General features: G+C 40.9%; 1 protein-coding gene across 1 annotated transcript in view; it reads left to right on the forward strand.

Annotated features, from left to right (window-relative positions):
- Window positions 1-9,689, forward strand: part of asb1 (ankyrin repeat and SOCS box containing 1) — a 29,712-nt gene extending 20,023 nt beyond the window's left edge. The window contains exon 4 of the mRNA XM_055638503.1: window positions 2,898-9,689. Coding sequence (XP_055494478.1) covers window positions 2,898-3,031 — 134 coding nt within the window. The 3' untranslated portion in view covers window positions 3,032-9,689. The remainder of the gene's footprint in view (window positions 1-2,897) is intronic.
- The last annotated feature ends 9,013 nt before the right edge of the window (window positions 9,690-18,702 follow it).

The following is an 18,702-nucleotide window of genomic DNA, read 5'->3' on the forward strand; positions in this document are numbered from 1 at the left end:
GAGCTGCTTGAATAACTAGAGTCGAGAGGTTCAAGTAGAACAAAATTACCAGTGCAGCAGTTAGACTACATTAAAACTAAAGCAGCTAGAAATACTCAACCAGCAAGGCAACATTTATGGAAAGAAACATATTTAATATGTCAGGATAGTGACCCCTCAAGTTGTATGTAAACACAAACTGATGATTGCTAAAGTTAAAAGAAAAATTGAAAATGTAAATGGGGGGGAGAGGGAACAAAGAAATGAGGAAAATGACACCTCCCAGCAAAAAATGAGGTGCTGCATTAATAGTGTGGTTAGTGGAGGGAATTAATTTGTAAAGATATAGACTGTTACAGTGGATAAAATAATGAGAGCTGATTTGTTTCTAGTTATGGAATTATGTTTTTTTTTTAACATTGGTCCCTTCCCTTTTGGCAATCTGTTTGTGGCTTCAGACTGATGAGCTCCAGCCTTGCACAGGTTTCCTGCAGTCACTATGGTCACCTTACACACAAGATACTTGATCTAACAACCCTGCACACAGGATGTTTGATTTCCAAGTCCAGCTGTTCCAATTAATTGACCCACAGGGACAGAAAGATGGGATCCAGTGATTATAAAATGTGTTAAATTGTTTCTCTAAGAAGTTTCATCACACGCCCACTCTGAAAACAATTGCATCAGAGGTGGATCTCATATCTGTCTTGGTCTCAGTCAAACATTTACGTAAAATAAATGGAGACAGTGCAGATGCTGGAATCCGGAGCAAGAAATTGCTGGAAGAACCAAGTGAGTTTAGTAGCATCTTGGTTGGATGGGGAAGGAATTATCAACTTGTGGGTCAAGATCCTGCATTAGGTCTTGAGTGGAGCGGGTAGATAACAGCTATAAAGAGGAGGGGGGAGGGTGAAACGAGGGCCAGCCAGCAATAGGTGGACTGAGGAGGGTGAAAGATGATGGGAGAGATAGGATGTCGGGCGACAGATGCAACTGGTGATAGGTACAATACAATACAATACAATTTATTTGTCATTTGAACCCCATTGAGGTTCAAACGAAATGTTGTTTCTGCAGCCATACACACAAAAAAGAACCAAGACACGACACAATTTACACAAACATCCATCACAGCGCATCTCCTCCTCGCTGTGATGGAAGGCAAAGACTTATCTGTGGAAGCAGACTCGGGGAAATAAAATCAGACATAAAAGATGACAATAAAGTAGGTGGCACCATAGATAACAAAGATGATTATCAAAAATTACAGCAGGATCTTGATCATTTGGGCAAGTGGGCTGAGGAATGGTTAAAATACTTTAATGCAGATTAGTGCATGATGTTGGATTTTGGGAAGTCAAACCAGGGCAGGTCCTATACAGGGGCTATGGGGAGTGCTGTAGAGCAGAGGGATCCAGCAGGTAGTTCCTTGAATGAGGTGTCACAGAATGAGGTGTCATAGGGTGGTTTAGAAGGCTTTCAGTACATTGCCCTTCATCAATCAGGGTATTGAGTAGAAATGTTGGGATGTTATTAGCAATGTTACAAAATTTTGAGATTTAAAAAATCAAGTCTGCAATTTATCCCATCAGATAAAGCATAACAATAAGTTTAATTTGACACCTAATTCACTTTCATATCTCAAGTAATAAAAAAAGTTATGGCAATTTTCATACTCGGAAATTAGCATCTTGTTCCCTATTGATTTTCTATGGACATAACAAAAAAGCTGTGATCGAGGACAGTCAAAAGCCCATAACCTTCTTAAAAATTAAGAGAACTGAATGAAATTTTCAGTTATCATAGATTGAACCATTCTGAAACAAATATAAAATAATCTTACTTGGAGGACCTGAAATTAAAGCATATAATTAGTTAGTTACCCAATTGTAGCTAATTTCAAACTTCAATTACTAGATCTAAACATCTATCAATTTCTTAATAAATGATTAACATTTTTAAATAGCCTAAGTGTCCAAATAATATTCACAAATACTTCACAATAAAACATGATTTTTAAATCTAATTTACATCAATTTATAGGCCAAATGGAAGGAATTTAGTGTTCAATTGCTGTAAATTAAAGTCAATTTAAATTGGCTTTCTAGTGGGTTCCTGTGAATGCGCTGGTTTAGAACGTTCACATTGCGCTGGATTTGTGCCCTCAAATGCCCAGAAAAATACTGCGGGATATAAAGAGCCCAAAATGAACTATTCGCTATAGAAAACTTTATATACAGGGTTCTTAAGAAGCCCCTTTTAATGTAAAAATAAGGTACATACCTTTAATTGTTTGCTTTATAAAACCCTGGGGCTGCGAGAGGTTGCGGGTTGAGAGAGTGATTTTTAAACTACTAGAACTATTATACAAGGCCATAAAACTAATAATACCTTTTGCGACGGGGTCTTACAGCGATTTTTCGTTAATGATTTACTAGGCTGAACATTTTCGATTGCAACAGCCTAGTAAAAATCGCGTTTTAAACCCGCCCCCTCTAAACAGTGCCAAAATCGCGCACACGGGGCTGGGACAGATTCTCAGACACGATTCAGGTAGGTTTTGTAACATACCTAATGTTATGTTACAGTTGTATAATACGTTGGTGAAGATGCATTTGAAGTATTGCGTTCAGTTTTGGTCACCCTGCTATAGGACGTATGTTGTTCAGCTGGAAAGAGTGCATGGAAGATTTACGAGGATGGTGTCTGGAATTGAGGAACTGAGTTATAGGGAGAGGTTGGCAGGTTAGGACTATATTCCTTGGAGTGCTGGAGGATGAGAAACTATAGAGGTGTGTAAGACTATGAGGGGAATAAATTTGACGAATGCACAGAGTCTTTTAGTCAGAGTTAGGGAATCAGAGGCTTAACATTTGTTGGTTAAAATGTTCATTAAAAGGATATTATTTTCTGAACAGGTACTCCTAGGACATTGACCTCTTCCTGCCGCGTAGTCATTCGCAGAGCCCTGGGGAAGTTTCGTCTTGATCTGATCCAAACACTGCCTATACCAGACACGGTCAAAATCTTCCTGTTACATGAAGACACCTGAATGAGGATCACATCTTGCTGCTCTGCAGGATTTCTGTTGGATTGAAACTTCACTGTGCTAATCTGGGGCAGCACTATCACAGGAAATTCTGGTTTCTGCCTCACTAATACAATGTAATGTATCTTTGAGAGCGATGTTTTGCTTTCCTGTTCTTTATTCTCCATGTAATAGTTCAAAAGATTTGTCCTGTTATGATTCATGGAATTCTGCATTCATGGCATTTGTAAAAAGAACAAACAATTCACAAAGAAATGGCCATGTCCTCAATCAACAACAATGTCGGCATAAAACAAGCCTGGAATAATATCCAGTATCTCTTGGCGAATTTAAGGCATCAATCAATCTTCGTAACATTAGGTAGGTTAATCAAACTAGTCGCTGAAATCCTCATTGAATTCCTACCTTGTTGATAACAAAAAGGATATTTTGGAATTTTCCGTGAGTACATACCTGGTGGAATAAGCAGAGTGATTTCACTTGTGATAAGCAGAGGCATTAGCTGTAACGTTACCAATAGAAACATAGAGACATAGAAAATAGGTGCAGGAGTAGACCATTCAGCCCTTCGAGCCTGCACCGCCATTCAATATGATCATAGCTGATCATCCAACTCAGAATCCCATCCCGGCCTTCTCTCCATATCTTTTATCTGTTCTACATTGGGATGAATCCCAATTCATTTTACATGAACTTCCAAAAGATTGAAAATGGTGTAGGTATAATTAATTAAACTAATGGAACAAAGTACGGTTTCCTCTGAAATGTTTTACAAAAGCACTGTTAGAAGTGGGGCAACATATTGCTTACTCCCTGATGACTTTGGTTTGAGTTGAGCAACAGCAATTGGATAAAACTCTTGTTCTGTCAGGTCAAATACAGCAAGTTATCATCTTTTTTTAATTATTGTGTATTCACATGAAGTGACTATTATTGGTAAGGCTAGTATTTATCTGCTTGCATGGTTTGGGAGTTGAATGTAACCTTTGTTCCATCTTGAAGAAATCTGCAGTTTGTGTTGAGGTTTTGACAATTTTTCTTATAGCATGTTGGCCGACTTGGTTGTACTCACTAGACACAGTACATAATGAATGCCTCTTCCAAGTCATGGCATAGCTGGTCCACCAATTTAATTGTTCAGCTACTTATCACAAATGATGCAGAAATTAGGAAGCAGTGTTTGTTTTTGTTAGGTATGCACATGGCAATGAGATGCTTTGGGTATTAGGTGCCACAGTAGATTTATCCATATAGATGTAATGATGGACACATAGTTATGATGATTTGTCGATATGCTCTTGCTAAAAGTACTGAGCATCGCTATCTACCTTGAGTTATTGTCACACATTAGTTCTTTTTTAGCTTAACCTGTGATTTATACCTCTTAATGCTCTCTGGTTTATTCATTTACCACTGTAGTAATTCCTCGATTTACAAAGGGTTCTGGAAAATGTTTCATTAAATTAATAAGAAAAACCTTTTGGATTTACAAAATTTAGCTTGAAGATACACATTTGGGTTGTGTTACAGAACTTGCAATTAAAAGAATCTACAATGATTGGAAATAAAATATAATTTAACGTGTAAGATAATGACAAATAATGTCCCTTTTTAGGTTGAAGAAGTGGTGGCTCTGATTGTTGGAATGGTGGAAGGGAGGTGAGAAGTTGAGGTGTTACTGGTGTTCATTTGCTGTTGCTGGTGAATCTGGGTTCAGTAGACATTGTGACATTGATGCAAGGATTATTTTGCGTGACTTTTCCTGGCTGGTTGAAGAACAAGGCTTTAAGGAGTTTTCAGTAAAAATCTGGTTGGCTATCCTTTCTCACCAGATAAAGTTCCTTACGGCAAATGGTGGGGGTAGTTTGTGTTGCTTGGCTTTTGTTCCTCTTGAGATCCCTGTTGCTTGAGCGCTAATATCTTATTTTTAGCTCTGCAGCATAAGATTCCATCGTTTGCCATGTCACATTGATTTACTTCAAATTGATTGCCAACTTGACAATATTTTCTCTGAGATTTTTCAGGTTTGTTAACCATTACTGTTGCCTAGGTTATATTATCCCAAGAGATACTGTTGTAGTCTTTGGCTATCTTGATATTGTACCTCGTCCCAAATTTCCAGAATGGTTTGTTTGCCTTTGCAGTTCAACTCCAAAATGGCATACCTCATTACAGGCTACAGTTAACAAGCCTAGAAGGTAATAGTAACCACCTTTTGTAACAGCAGAGTGGTGTTAGGGATACTGTAACTATCTGGATGTTACCAGCCATTTCCTGCTTATGCATTGGCAACAATGAACAAGGCTTTGTTGTCCAGTTTATTCCCCACACAACAGGATTCAGTGAAGTGAGAGAGAAATGAAGTAATGTAATCTTGGAATAACAAGGTTTGTCTTTTTTTTGTTGCATTGCTACATCACTAGAAGATTAGTTGCTGAATATTCCTCTAGAGCCCTCAGATTTTCTGCGTGATAGACTAAGGGAGACTAAAGTTCACAGTTGCCCTCAAGGAGACTGTAAGTCCAATGAGAAATGTCAGTGATCTTTCACTGTCATAAAATCTGGAACATTTTTCTCGTGCCTTAAATGAACAGATGTGAGGACATTCTCTTCCGAAGGAGCCCTTTCTCATCCACATTAAATACTTGTTTAGGAGAGAGGACAGCATCTTCAATAATTAATGTTGGCTCCTTGGAATGATTTTCTACAAGCAGACGTTTAATTATGTATTCATTTCTTACATCATTACATGTCTTTCCTTCATAACAGGCAATGCGCTTTCTGGATACAAAGTGGTATTTTGTCCAGGTTTTAAGGATTTTGATTGAATGACCAATAAACATTCATCCTTTTTTCACTTCTATAACTTGGATTCGGCATGGTATTAATGCAAATGTGTTGCTTAGAACAACTGCTGGATGTTTTGATGCCATCTTGAAGGTTGCACAAAATAAATTTCATTAAATCATTGCAATATTTTTAGAGTGCATTACGGGCAAAGACTTTTGTATTATTTTCAACAGCAAACAGTAATTCCATAAATTAAAGACCCATAACCCCCAAAGAGCAAATTATGTTATGGTGAAAATTTGTAAATTGAGTAATTGGTATACATCACAAGCACACTATCAACTAAATTTCATATTATCACAACGCCATTACTGCCATAATGTACTTTTTTTTCAGTATAAGGGTGTCAAACACCTCTTGTTCTTTTATGAACTATTTTTAACTTTCATTGTGTCATCATGTTATCTTAATGTGGGCTCTGTACAAGTCAATCTATATTAGAAATCTTTTTTTAAACTCTCCATAGTTTTTATGCTGTTTGACCCTGGGCATCTTCCTTATATGAGCTAAGATCTCGTTGCTCAATTATTCTCTTCGCATATTTAATATTGAATCAGCTGTAATTTGTGAAGTATGTTGTGGAATACAGGTTATACCTTAGGAACAATCAATTGAAGTAACTTCCAATATTAGTGTGTATTCTGTTCTGATTCCTGTGCCTTGCTTGGCACTAAGGAACAATTTCTTGAAGTCTCATCTCCAAAATATTTGCTGATCGTGGCATTTATCTCTTTGAAGTGGCAATTGGTATATCTTTATATAGGAGTATTGACTGCTGGTTGTCCCTGTATTTAAAAATAAATTGGATAGTTATATGGACGGGAAAGGTATGGAGGGTTATGGTCTGAACGCAGGTGTATGGGACTAGGGGAGAATACGTGTTCGGCACGGACTAGAAGGGTCGAGATGGCCTGTTTCCGTGCTGTAATTGTTATATGGTTATATGGTATGTTGTAATACCAATTAGCCTGCTGGAATCCTTCAGTCCTTTATGGTAATTTCAAGTTTTTCAGTCTTTGTTTTGGCATTGTTTCTTCAGTATGCAAAAGATGCGTGAATGATGACATAATGTGAATTTTGAAGATTTGAATTTCTAGATGATGGCAGATGGGATTTGAGCATCAATTGTGTTAACTTTTCCAAACATTTTTTTTATACAGCAGATTATCTAGGGTATTGTGGTAAAGTGCAAAGGTTTTGTGGTTTTCTTTATCTTCTTGTCAAATTATGTGAGGGTATTTGGTGGTGATTCTCTCAATGTTATTTGGTTATAGATTTGAGAACTACCTTCATTCTTGATCTGATGAATGGCCTTTCACTTTGTATTACTCAAAGTTTTGAACCAACTGCTGATTTTCTTCAGCCTATTCTCCTCTGTAACTTCAGGCTATGGGATAACTTGACTTCCGAATACCTTTCCAAGTATCCAGGAAGTGGGACTTAGGCGGCACAGTGCAGAGGTATATTTTCTGCCTTACAGCCCCAGAGACCCGGATCCGATCCTGACTGCGGGTGCTGTCTGTAGGGAATTTGTACGTTCTCCCAGTGACCATGTGGGATTTGTGTGTGACTTTTTACAATCTATATTTTTAGCTCCAATGCTGGCTTCAAACTGCACGTTTTTCCTCGTCACTTTTTCATCTCGTGTTCCTGAGGTTTGCCAGCATGTTCTTTGAAATAGCTTCCAATCAATTCTTTGCGCAGGCTCTGCATTTTGAACTATACCTGTTGCAAAGGATGTTCTTACTTGGTATAAGTTTTTTTCCAAAGTGGGGAATTTCTTGCAATGAAAAATTGCACTTGACATTTCACATTTCATTGTTTTTCAGCCTGCTTATGCACAAGGTGGAATTTACAAATTAAATGCACTTGACTGCCCAGTCCACTAATTCCTAGATTTCATTTGTACCCAAGAAACGCTCAGTTTCATCAGAAATATATGCACCAGTCTTTATTATTGGCCGAATTCTGTGCTAAAGAATTTCAGAGATTTGCAACAGAAACAGAAAATGCTAGAAACACTCAGTAGGTCAGGCAACATTTGTGAAAAGAGAAACAGTTGATGCTTCAGGTTTGAGACCGATTGCCAGATTTATATTTTTTCTATTTTAATTGACAAATTCATCTATTCCCTTTTACTCTTGCTGCTTATTTCCTCACCATGTGGAGAGCGTGAGAAGCAGATTTAGGATTGTATGATGTTGAGCACTAGTTGATGCCGCACACACTGGACTGTATGTATAGTTGGTAAAATTTGCTGCACAGGGATCATGTGGGGCTATACTATAATGTAACGGGCAATTAAAATGGGTGGAGACTGACATGCATTTCAGCTGATGTTTTTTTGTGGAAAAGAGGGAAGTAAAATTCTAAATACTTTAAGTTTAGGGAATCACAGCGATGCAGCTGGTAGAGCCATGCCTCACTGCTCCAATAACCTAGTTAGTGTGGAATTTGCACATTCTTCCCGTGACTGCGTGGGCTTATACTGATTTTGTTCTGATTTCCTCTTACATTCAAAAATGCAGGTCGGTAGGTACATTTCTCCTAGTGTATAGGTATGTTAGAATCTGAGGATAGCTTGGGTAGTTGATGGGAATATAGGAGAATGACATGGGCTTGAATGGGATTTGTATAAAAATGGGTGGTTAGTAGCTGCATAGACTCAGTGTGCCAAAAGGCTTGTTTCTGTGCTGTGTCTATGACTGAAAACCGACAAGGGATGAAACAGCACTGAAAAACATCTGACAGTGTAAAGTGTAACAATCTTCCTTGCATGGTGAAACGCAGCGGGTGCAGCAGCATCTATGGAGCGAAGGAGATAGGTAACGTTTCGGGCCGAAACCCTTCTTCAGACTGATAGGGGATGGCGGGGAGGAGGAGGAGGAGCCCGAGGGGTGGGGGATGGGAGGAGACAGCTCGAGGGCTAAGGAAGGGGAGGAGACAGCAAGGGCTAACAAAATTGGGAAAATTCAATGTTCATGCCTGCCGGATGCAAGCTCCCCAAGCGGAATATGAGGTGCTGTTCCTCCAATTTCCGGTGTTACTCACTCTGGCAATGGAGGAGACCTAGGACAGAGAGATCGGATTGGGAATGGGAGGGGGAGTGGAAGTGTTGAGCCACCGGGAGGTCAGGTAGGTTCTTGCGGACCGAGCGGAGGTGTTCGGCGAAACGATCGCCCAACCTCTGCTTAGTCTCACCGATATAGATCAGCTGACATCTAGAGCAGCGGATGCAGTAGATGAGGTTGGAGGAGATACAGGTGAACCTCTGTCGCACCTGGAACGACTGCTTGGGTCCTTGAATGGAGTCGAGGGGGGAGGTAAAGGGACAGGTGTTGCATTTCTTGTGGTTGCAACGGAAAGTGCCCGGGGAGGGGGTGGTACGGGAGGGAAGGGAAGAATTGACAAGGGAGTTGCGGAGGGAGCGGTCTTTGCGGAAGGCAGACATTGGGGGAGATGGGAAGATGTGGCGCGTGGTGGGGTCACGTTGGAGGTGGCGAAAATGACGTAGGATTATTTAACAACAAATAATTGAGTTTAGAGATACAGCCCGGAAACAGGCCCTTTGGCCCACTGAGTCCGCACCGACCAGCGATCCCCACACATTAACACTATTCTATACTAGGGACAATTTTTTTTACATTCATACCAAGCCAATTAACCTACAAACCTGTACGGTTTTGAAGTGTGGGAGGAAACCAAAGTACTCGGAGAAACTCACGCAGGTCACGGGGAGAATGTACAAACTCCATACAGATAAGCACCTATAACCTGCATCGAACAGGGGTCTCCTGCGCAATAAGTGCTGCGCTCTACTGCTGCGCTCTTAGTAGAATTTCCCTGATTTGAGGCTTTATACTCTTTAAGCACAAAGGTAGCAGCTGGTGATTAAATACAGTTTTGATAGATACAATTAAATAATTCACTTCAGCATTTTGGATATGGACAAGTGGCATTGTAGAATTACATAATTACAGTAGGAGCACATCTCAACTGACGAGAATACCTCTGCTTATTCAAACACCTTTAGAATGCAGACACTCAAAACAACCGTTACTGTTGCAGCTATATTTGTCTTAGATTGACGTTTTCATTTCTATTAACCGACTGCTGCCCACACCAAACAGACTTTAACAGCCATTGAATCAGCAGGTGATGCTAAAACCAGGAGCAGAAGATAGGCTTGGCACTGTTAGGCAAAGCCACATGGTGCACTATGGAGCGAGCATCCATCCCAGCATGTTTGATGCCCAATATTTTGAAGTTCTTGTCTTTGATGCCGCTCACTTCAGATCCTGTTATAACTATAGTTGCTGGTTCTGATTGCATTGGTATTGCATATAGTTGCTGGTTCTGATTGGTGGTAATTAGCAAAGTGATTTTGAGTTATAGTTTAAAATAATTGGCACATTACTAGTTGTGCTAAATCAGCTGGGATTGGGAATGTTCATAGAGGAGCAGTAAAGACTTGTAAATGATCGTGCAGTTTTGAATTGGTGAAAGTTCTTGTGACAAAAAGTTTTTTTAAAAAGGTGCTCTTGGAAATCACCCACTTTACAGCTTTGGGTTGCCACCAGCTCAGTAGAATATGAAGAAGCAGGTGTTCCCCAATTTTTAGTTAAGGCGTTGGAAGCGCTCTCTGTTTGGGGATGAGTTGCTATGCTTGTGAGATGTTGGGCGTTGAGTACAACTCCCAGTAGTAGATTGCACCTGGCTTATTCTCCAGTGTTACACTTTAAAATTCAGCCTATTGTATCGGCTCAATGTTTTAGTGAAACAGTCTCTCAAAGTTTTTGTTTTGGTTGTAGTATGAGTTCAAAAAAACAACTACCATTTTAATTAGATGACTCCTATTGCTACCTGTTTTGTGGCTTCATCTTTCTATTGCTGCAAATGTACATGAATTTGACATTATATTTTAATAGGACCTCCTTCCCTGCAGTTTTAGGATTGCCCTTGGCAGTTGACATTGGCATATTTTTCACATTATACGTGTACTTCTCGGCAAACAGCAGGGCAAGCAAGTGGAGACATTGTTGACTGTGAACAAGGACAGCGACAGTTGTGAACAGTAATATTGGCTCGGTTCTGCAAACAAATTAATTCCACAGTCTTGCAGAGCTTTTGAACAAAGGTAGAATTCTGTGATTTAAAAACTGATCTCTGCCAGCTCATTCCACTTAATGCTAACAGTGTTTATCAATGAGTACGTATGATTTTACTGTTGATAGTGTTCAGTACAGTTGTGTTACTTAACATTTCCTTTCTTCTGTGTTTCTATCATGTGGCTAATTGACTATTTATAATAAGCTGTGTGGTAAAGTAAGTTTGATTCCACACTGTAAAATAACACCTTTAATTTTATGTTTAGCTTTATGCATTTAAAAGCACTTTATTCTATTCACTGGAGTATGTTACTAATGTTTTGGCAAGTTGTTGTATCTTGCCGGTTGGTATCTCTGGGCTGAATTAATTGTGTGCTATTTAATTCATTAAACACTGTAGTTGCGGAAAAGTTGTTATTATTCCTTTTATTCTTTCTTTATAATTGTGCACAACATTTGGGCAGCACAGTGACTTTTAGCTTCCTTTGCAGTTGCATGAGGGGCTAGGTACTCGAGCATTGCCTTGGTTATTGATGTGGCTATATGAGCAACGCCAGATTTTGACCAAAGCAAAGTGACATTTTTTACTTTCCAATAATGTCAGAAGTGAAGAGTGCAGAAGACCACAAGAGCCACTGTCACCACTGCAGTAGCAATGGAATAAATTCACTGCATCTACCCTTTCCTTGACCTGATTCAGTTTTAAATCAACCTCTCTCCCTGTGACTGGAGTACCATACCATCAGCCACCCTTACTTCTACCAGTGATCAGAACAAATAATTTAATCTTGAAAGTCTTAAATCTTGAGGGCTTCTGTTGGGTGTTGTTAGTTTGTCAGCATAATAACCCAACTCGATCTTATACATTGAGCGAACAATGTTCGTTAACACCAGAGAAAGAAGCTACTTTATTACCAGACCAGATCACTCCTCACCGTCAATGAGACTACTGTTTTCCAATGTTCTCACACATTATTATTGGCAGTCAGAAGTACTTGATGAATAGGTAAGCACAATTTTCTGTTAAAATTATACTCTGCATTATTTTACTCCAAGATTGCTCAGACTAATGTTCTAAAGATGGTCTTTTAATACCTTGGCATCTGTGTTCAGTCCTAGTAGCTGGGTTGCTTTGCTTTGTGTCCATTGCCACTGGTGGAAACACTTAGCATCCACAGGCTTCTGATCTCATGGCATAGTGGTCTTCAATAAGCAAGAGATCCTTCTTTCCAGGCACAGCAGGAGCTCTCAGCATGAGCAGATTATGCCCTTGAGTATCAGTGATCTAAGTAGTCGGTAGAGGTTCTGCTCTTCTCCCCATTGAAGGGAAGGCCAGCTTTGCAAGGCTGGTCGTAGTGTACATTAACTCCAGCCTCTCTGACAGCCTTGATCAACTGCAATTTGCCAACCGTCGCAATATATTCACGGCATATCACTGGCCGTGTATATGTAAATAACAAGGACACCAACATCAGACTGTTGTTTATTGACTATAGCACCACCTTCATCACCATAATCCCATCAACAAATTCCTGGAACTAGGAGATAGCATCACACCCCCACCACTGAATCCATGACCTTTACACACATAGATCACAATCAGTGAGGATAGGCAACAAAACATCCTTGACAATTCTCAACCGCCTACAATAGTCCCGATACACTCATGGCTGTGTTGGAATTCTGTGCTAACTTCATCTATACATTTGCAGATTATACCACTTGTAGTGGACGAGATCTCATACAATGACAAAACAGAGTTTAGGAAGGAGACAGACAGCTTAGTAGCATGTCAAAACAACAACCTCTCCGTAAAATCAGCAAGTCGAAGGAATTAGTTATTGAATTCAGGATGCATGGTGGATTACATGCCCCAATCAGCATCAGTGGTGCCGAAGTGGAAATGGTCGAGAGCCTCATGTTCCTAGGTGTAAATATCACCAATAATCTGCCTGGAAGCCACATTGAAGCTATGGTGAAAAAAACATGCCAATGTCTCTACTTCCGCAGGAGTCTAAAGAAGTTTGGCACATCACCAGTAACTCTTAGCTTGATTTGTGAACAACTCTGCCCAAGACTGCAAGAAATTGTGGAGAATTGTGCATGTAGCTCAGTCTATCACACACCAGACTCCCCACTGTCTTCTCCTACAATTGACACTGCCTCGGGAAAGCAAACAACATAATCAAAGAAAATTTTCATTCTGGCCATCCCCTCTTCTTCCCTCTCCCATTGGGTAGAAGGTACAGATGTTTTAAAGCACGCAGCATCAGATTCAGGAAGAGCTTCATCCCCACGGTTATCAGGCTACTGAATGATCCTCCCATAGGTTAGTGAGAAGTTCCAATCTTCCAACCTACCTTTATTGTGGATGTGTTTTGAAAAAGAACTGCAGATGCTGGAAAAATCAAAGGTGGACATGTCTACCTTTTATTATGGATGCTGCACTTTTTCTCTGCAACTGTAATGTTATAATATTGTAAATCTATATTCTGCACTGACATTTTTCTCTTTGCACTACTAATTGTACTTGTGTATGGCTTGTCTGTATGCATGTATAATATGAAATGCTTTAATTAGGATGCAAAACAACTTTTCACTATCTTGTTACAAAGGAAAATAATAAAGCAATACCAATTGACACAGGGACCAATATAACTGTTCCTAGCAGGACCTCTAGCTTGTTTACAGATGCAGAAAAAAGTGAGTTCAGGTTGACGCTTTGAGGAGATTGTGGATTGCTGCACTGCGGTCCTCAAACATATCCCAGAAATGTTGGAAGTGGTACTAGGAATAGCATCATACAGCATGGAAGCAGGCCATTTGGCCCACTGGATCCAAGCCAACCACCAATCAGCCATTTACACCAATCCCATTCAATTCTCCTCACATCCCGGCAGCACCTCTGAGAATTTATCACCCATCTACCCATTACGGTCGCTAACCAATTAACTTGCTTTTTTAGAATAGACAATAGGTGCAGGAGTAGGCCATTCGGCTCTTCGAGCCAGCACCACCATTCAATGTGGGATTAGGAATTGTAACCAATTCCTGGTTATAACTTTGGGATAAATTGTATCACTGTAAGGATCTGTCTAGATAAATGAATTTCAAGGTGGCATAACCAACGGTCTTTAAGAGTCAAGAGTTTTATTCTCATATGTCCCAGAGAGAACAATGACATTCTTACATGCTGCAGCACAACAGAATATGAGATCAGAATTAAAGAGCTGGCACTAAAAAAAATCCTCAGTGTTACTGAACCTGACCGTGGAGCCATGAGGCACAGCACCCCAGAGAACTAACCCCACCCACACACAAACACACACATTCCTTTTTCGTGAGCACTTACATTTAACCTTACCCATATCTACATGAAAGCTATTGGATAAACCAGCGATGGGCAGAGAGCGGGAGGGAGAGTCGGGTTGCATGGTGGCTGCGGAGTTTGAGACACACACACCAACACCCATCCACCCACCCACTAAACTGGTCCAATCGTCAAGTCACCAGGTTCTATATCACAACTAACAATGAATGACCTGTGGAGGAAGGATCTGCAAGTGCTGCTTTTTATGGAGGGATGGAGTGACTGAGGGGAAAGGAGAGGGAGGGAGAGGTGAGGGAGGGATTGGGGGAGGGGAGGAGGAGAGGGGTAAGATCCTGGGGAGGTGAGAAGGGAGAGTGGGGGGATTGAGTGAGAGGAGGGGGTAGGGGAGTGGGGATTAGAGGGAGAGGAGGGCAGTGGGGAAGGGCAGGAGGGATAGTGGGGGGGATAGGGGGAGGTGAGTGGGAAGAGGGATAGGAATGGAGGGGTAGGGAGGGGAGAGGAGTTATGGAGGGAGGGAGTGACTGGGATGAGGGGAAATGCGTGAGTGGTGAAATATTGCTTTGGGGGTGCGGGTTTCATTGGAACTGGTGAGTGGTGGAATATTGCATTAGGGGAGCAGACCCAACGGGTCTGCACTTAGTCTAGGGTTCTTTTAAATCTAGAGTACACAAATATATTGATTCAGGCATAATGTTTCCTGGGAACATGTCACAATTGAGATATAGGATTTGATTGTCCTGTAAAAATAGATTTATCTTCTTTCACCTTGGGTTGAGAATGGACCTGGCGAAAACCTGTCAAACTGTTACTTCCTGTGGTGGGCATATGCACGTTAGAATCTTGGGATGTTACTCAGAGCCAATGATAAAAGTGTTTTTTTTTACTTGTTTTTATGGGCGAGCAGGAATATATGAGACATTGGCTATTGAATGATCAGTTTATTGTTAATGTTGCAGTGTCAATTCAATAAACTGTAATGTAAGCATCAGGGGATTCTGCATCTTGTGCCATTGCCAATTCAAATTCTTCTTGCCAAATTAATGATATCATTGTGGTTGGAAACATATTGTGGAAAATGCTTCTAGAGGGGAAACTAGAGACTGTCACAACCATCTCTTTCACACGTCTTAGTGAGTCATTACCAGCAGCTTAGTAATAACTTCTCTGGCCCATATAACCAGCTGCTATTTATGTAGAAAACCCCACTGTGCTGGGGTTTTCTACATAAAACTCAGCACAGAGTTTATGCTGTTATATTAATGTGATGCTTTTAGAAACATAGAAAATAGGTGCAGGAGGAGTCCATTCGGCCCTTCGAGCCAGCACCGCCATTTATTGTGATCATGGCTGATCGTCCCAAATCAATAACCCGTGCCTGCCTTCTCACCATATCCCTTGATTCCACTAGTCCCGAGAGCTCTATCTAACTGTCTCTTAAATCCATCCAGTGATTTGGCCTCCACTGCCCTCTGTGGCAGGGATTTCCACAAATTTACAATTCTCTGGGTGAAAAGGTTTTTCCTCACCTCAGTCTTAAATGGTCTCCCCTTTATTCTAAGACTGTGGCCCCTGGTTCTGGACTCGCCCAACATTGGGAACATTTTTCCTGCATCTAGCTTGTCTAGTCCTTTTATAATTTTATACGTTTCTATAAGATCCCCCTCATTCTCCTAAACTCCAGTGAATACAAGCCTAGTCTTTTCAATCTTTCCTCATATGACAGTCCCACCATCCCAGGGATCAATCTCGTGAACCTATGCTGCACTGCCTCAATCACAAGGATGTCCTTCCTCAAATTAGGAGACCAAAACTGTACACAATACTCCAGATGTGGTCTTACCAGAGCCCTATACAAGTGCAGAAGAACCTCTCTACTCCAATACTGAAATCCTCTTGTTATGAAGGCCAACATTCCATTAGCTTTCTTCACTGCCTGCTGTACATCCTTGTTACTTCTTCCTTCGTCTTCGTCTACGTCTTCATTGTTCATCAGATTTAAGTCCCAGTACAGATAGTTGAGCAACAAACGCTGGGTGCAATATCAATACAGTATCAATGCAGTATACCAGGGATCAATCTTGTGAACCCATGCTGCACTGCCTCAATCACAAGGATGTCCTTCCTCAAATTAGGAGACCAATACTGTACACAATTGTCCAGATGACTTTCAGCAAGGACACTCAGGACTCACTGCACCTCCCCCTTACCTAACCTAACCCCATTGAGATAATAATCTGCCCCCTTGTTTTTGCCGCAAAAGTGGATAACCTCACATTTATCTATATTATATTGCATCAGCCCACTCACTCAACCTGTCCAGGTCACCCTGCAACCTCCTAACATCCTCTTCATAATTCACACTGCCACCCAGCATTGCGTCATCCGCAAACTTGCTAGTGTTGCTCCTAATTCCCACTTCCAAATCATTAATATATATGGTAAACAGTTGTGGCCTCAACACCGAGCCTTGCGGCACTCCACTCGCCACGGCCTGCCATTCTGAAAAGGACCCGTTCACTCCTACTCTTTGCTTCCTATCTGCCAACCAATTTTCTATCCATGTCAACACCCTACCCCAATAACATGTACTCTAATTTTAGTCACCAGTCTCCTGTGCGGGACCTTATCAACGGCTTTCTGAAAGTCTAGATACACTACATCCACTGGCTCCCCTTCATCCATTTTACTTGTCACATCCTCAAAAAATTCCAGAAGATTAGTCAAGCATGATTTCCCTTTCATAAATCCATGTTGACTTGGATTAATCCTTTTACTGCTATCCAAATGCCCCATTATTACCTCTTTAATAATTGACTCCAGCATCATTCCCACCACCGAAGTCAGGCTAACTGGTCTGTAATTCCCCGTTTTCTCTCTCGCTCCTTTCTTGAAAAGTGGGATAACATTAGCTATCCTCCAATCCACAGGAACTGATCCTGAATCTATTGAACATTGGAAAATGATCACCAATGCGTCATCTATTTCTAGAGCGACCCTGGGATGCAGACCATAAGGTCCAGGGGATTTATCATCCTTCAGTCCCATTAGCTTACCCAATCCTATTTCTCGCCTAATGAAAATTTATTTCAGATCCTCTACCCCCTTAGATCTTCTGTCCTCCAGTACATCTGGGAGATTGTTTGTGTCTTCCTTAATGAAGACAGATCCAAAGTACCTGTTGAACTCTTCTGCCATTTCCTTGTTACCCATAATAATTTCACCTGTGTCTGCCTTCAAGGGACCCACATTTGACTTTGCTACTCTTTTTCCCTTAACATTTCTAAAGAAGCTTTTACTGTCCTTTATATTCCTGGCCAGCTTCCCCTCGTACTTCATCTTTTCAGCCCATATTGCCCGTTTTGTTTTCTTCTGTTGTCCTATGAATGTTTCCCAATCCTCTGGCTTCCAGCTACTCTTTGCTGTGTTATACATCTTTTCTTTTAGTTTTTTTCTATCCCTAACTTGTCAGCCATGGTTGCCTCCTACTCTCCTTAGAATCTTTCTTCCTTTTTGGAATGAAATGATCTTCCGGATTATGCCCAGAAATTCCTGCCATTGCTGTTCCACCATCATTCCTGCTAGGATCCCTTTCCAGTCAACCTTGGCCAGCTCCTCTCTCATGCCTTCATAACCCCCTTTGTTCAACTGCATCACTGACATCGATTTAACCTTCTCTTTCTGAAATTGCAGATTAAAACTAATCATATTATGATCACTACCTCCAAGCGGTTCCTTTACCTCAAGTTCTCTTATCAAATCGGGTTTATTAGACAACACTAAATCCAGAATGGCCTTTTCTCTGATCGGCTCCATTTCAAGCTGCTCTAAGAATCCATCTCGGAGCCACTCTACAAAAACTCTCTTTCTTGGGGTCCTGAACCAACCTGATTTTTAGCAGTCCCTATGTCTTCCTTTGCAAGGGACTGAATTCCATCCCTCACCAGCAGAGCTACCCCCCCTCCTCTGCCCACCTGCCTGTCCTTCCTATAGGATGTATAACCCTGAATATTAAGTACCCAGGCATGATCTTCCTGCAGCCACGTCTCAGTAATCCCCACAATGCCATATCTACCAACCTCTAACTGAGCCTCAAGCTCATCTACTTTACTTCTTATACTTTGCGTGTTCATATACAATACTTTTAATTCCTTACGCATCTCACCTTTCACATCGATCCCTATTACTAGGTATGTTACAAAACCTACCTGAATCGTCATTGGAAATCTGCCCTCAGCCATGTCCGCGATTTTGGCGATGTTTGGAGGGGGCGGGTTTAAAACGCGATTTTTACTAGGCTGTACTAATCGCACATGTTCAGCCTAGTAAATCATTAACGAAAAATCGCTGCAAGACCCGGTCGCAAAAGGTATTATTAGTTTTATAGG

This window comes from Leucoraja erinacea, chromosome 7 (assembly GCF_028641065.1).
Source record: "Leucoraja erinacea ecotype New England chromosome 7, Leri_hhj_1, whole genome shotgun sequence".
In the NCBI taxonomy this organism is placed as follows: domain Eukaryota; kingdom Metazoa; phylum Chordata; class Chondrichthyes; order Rajiformes; family Rajidae; genus Leucoraja; species Leucoraja erinaceus.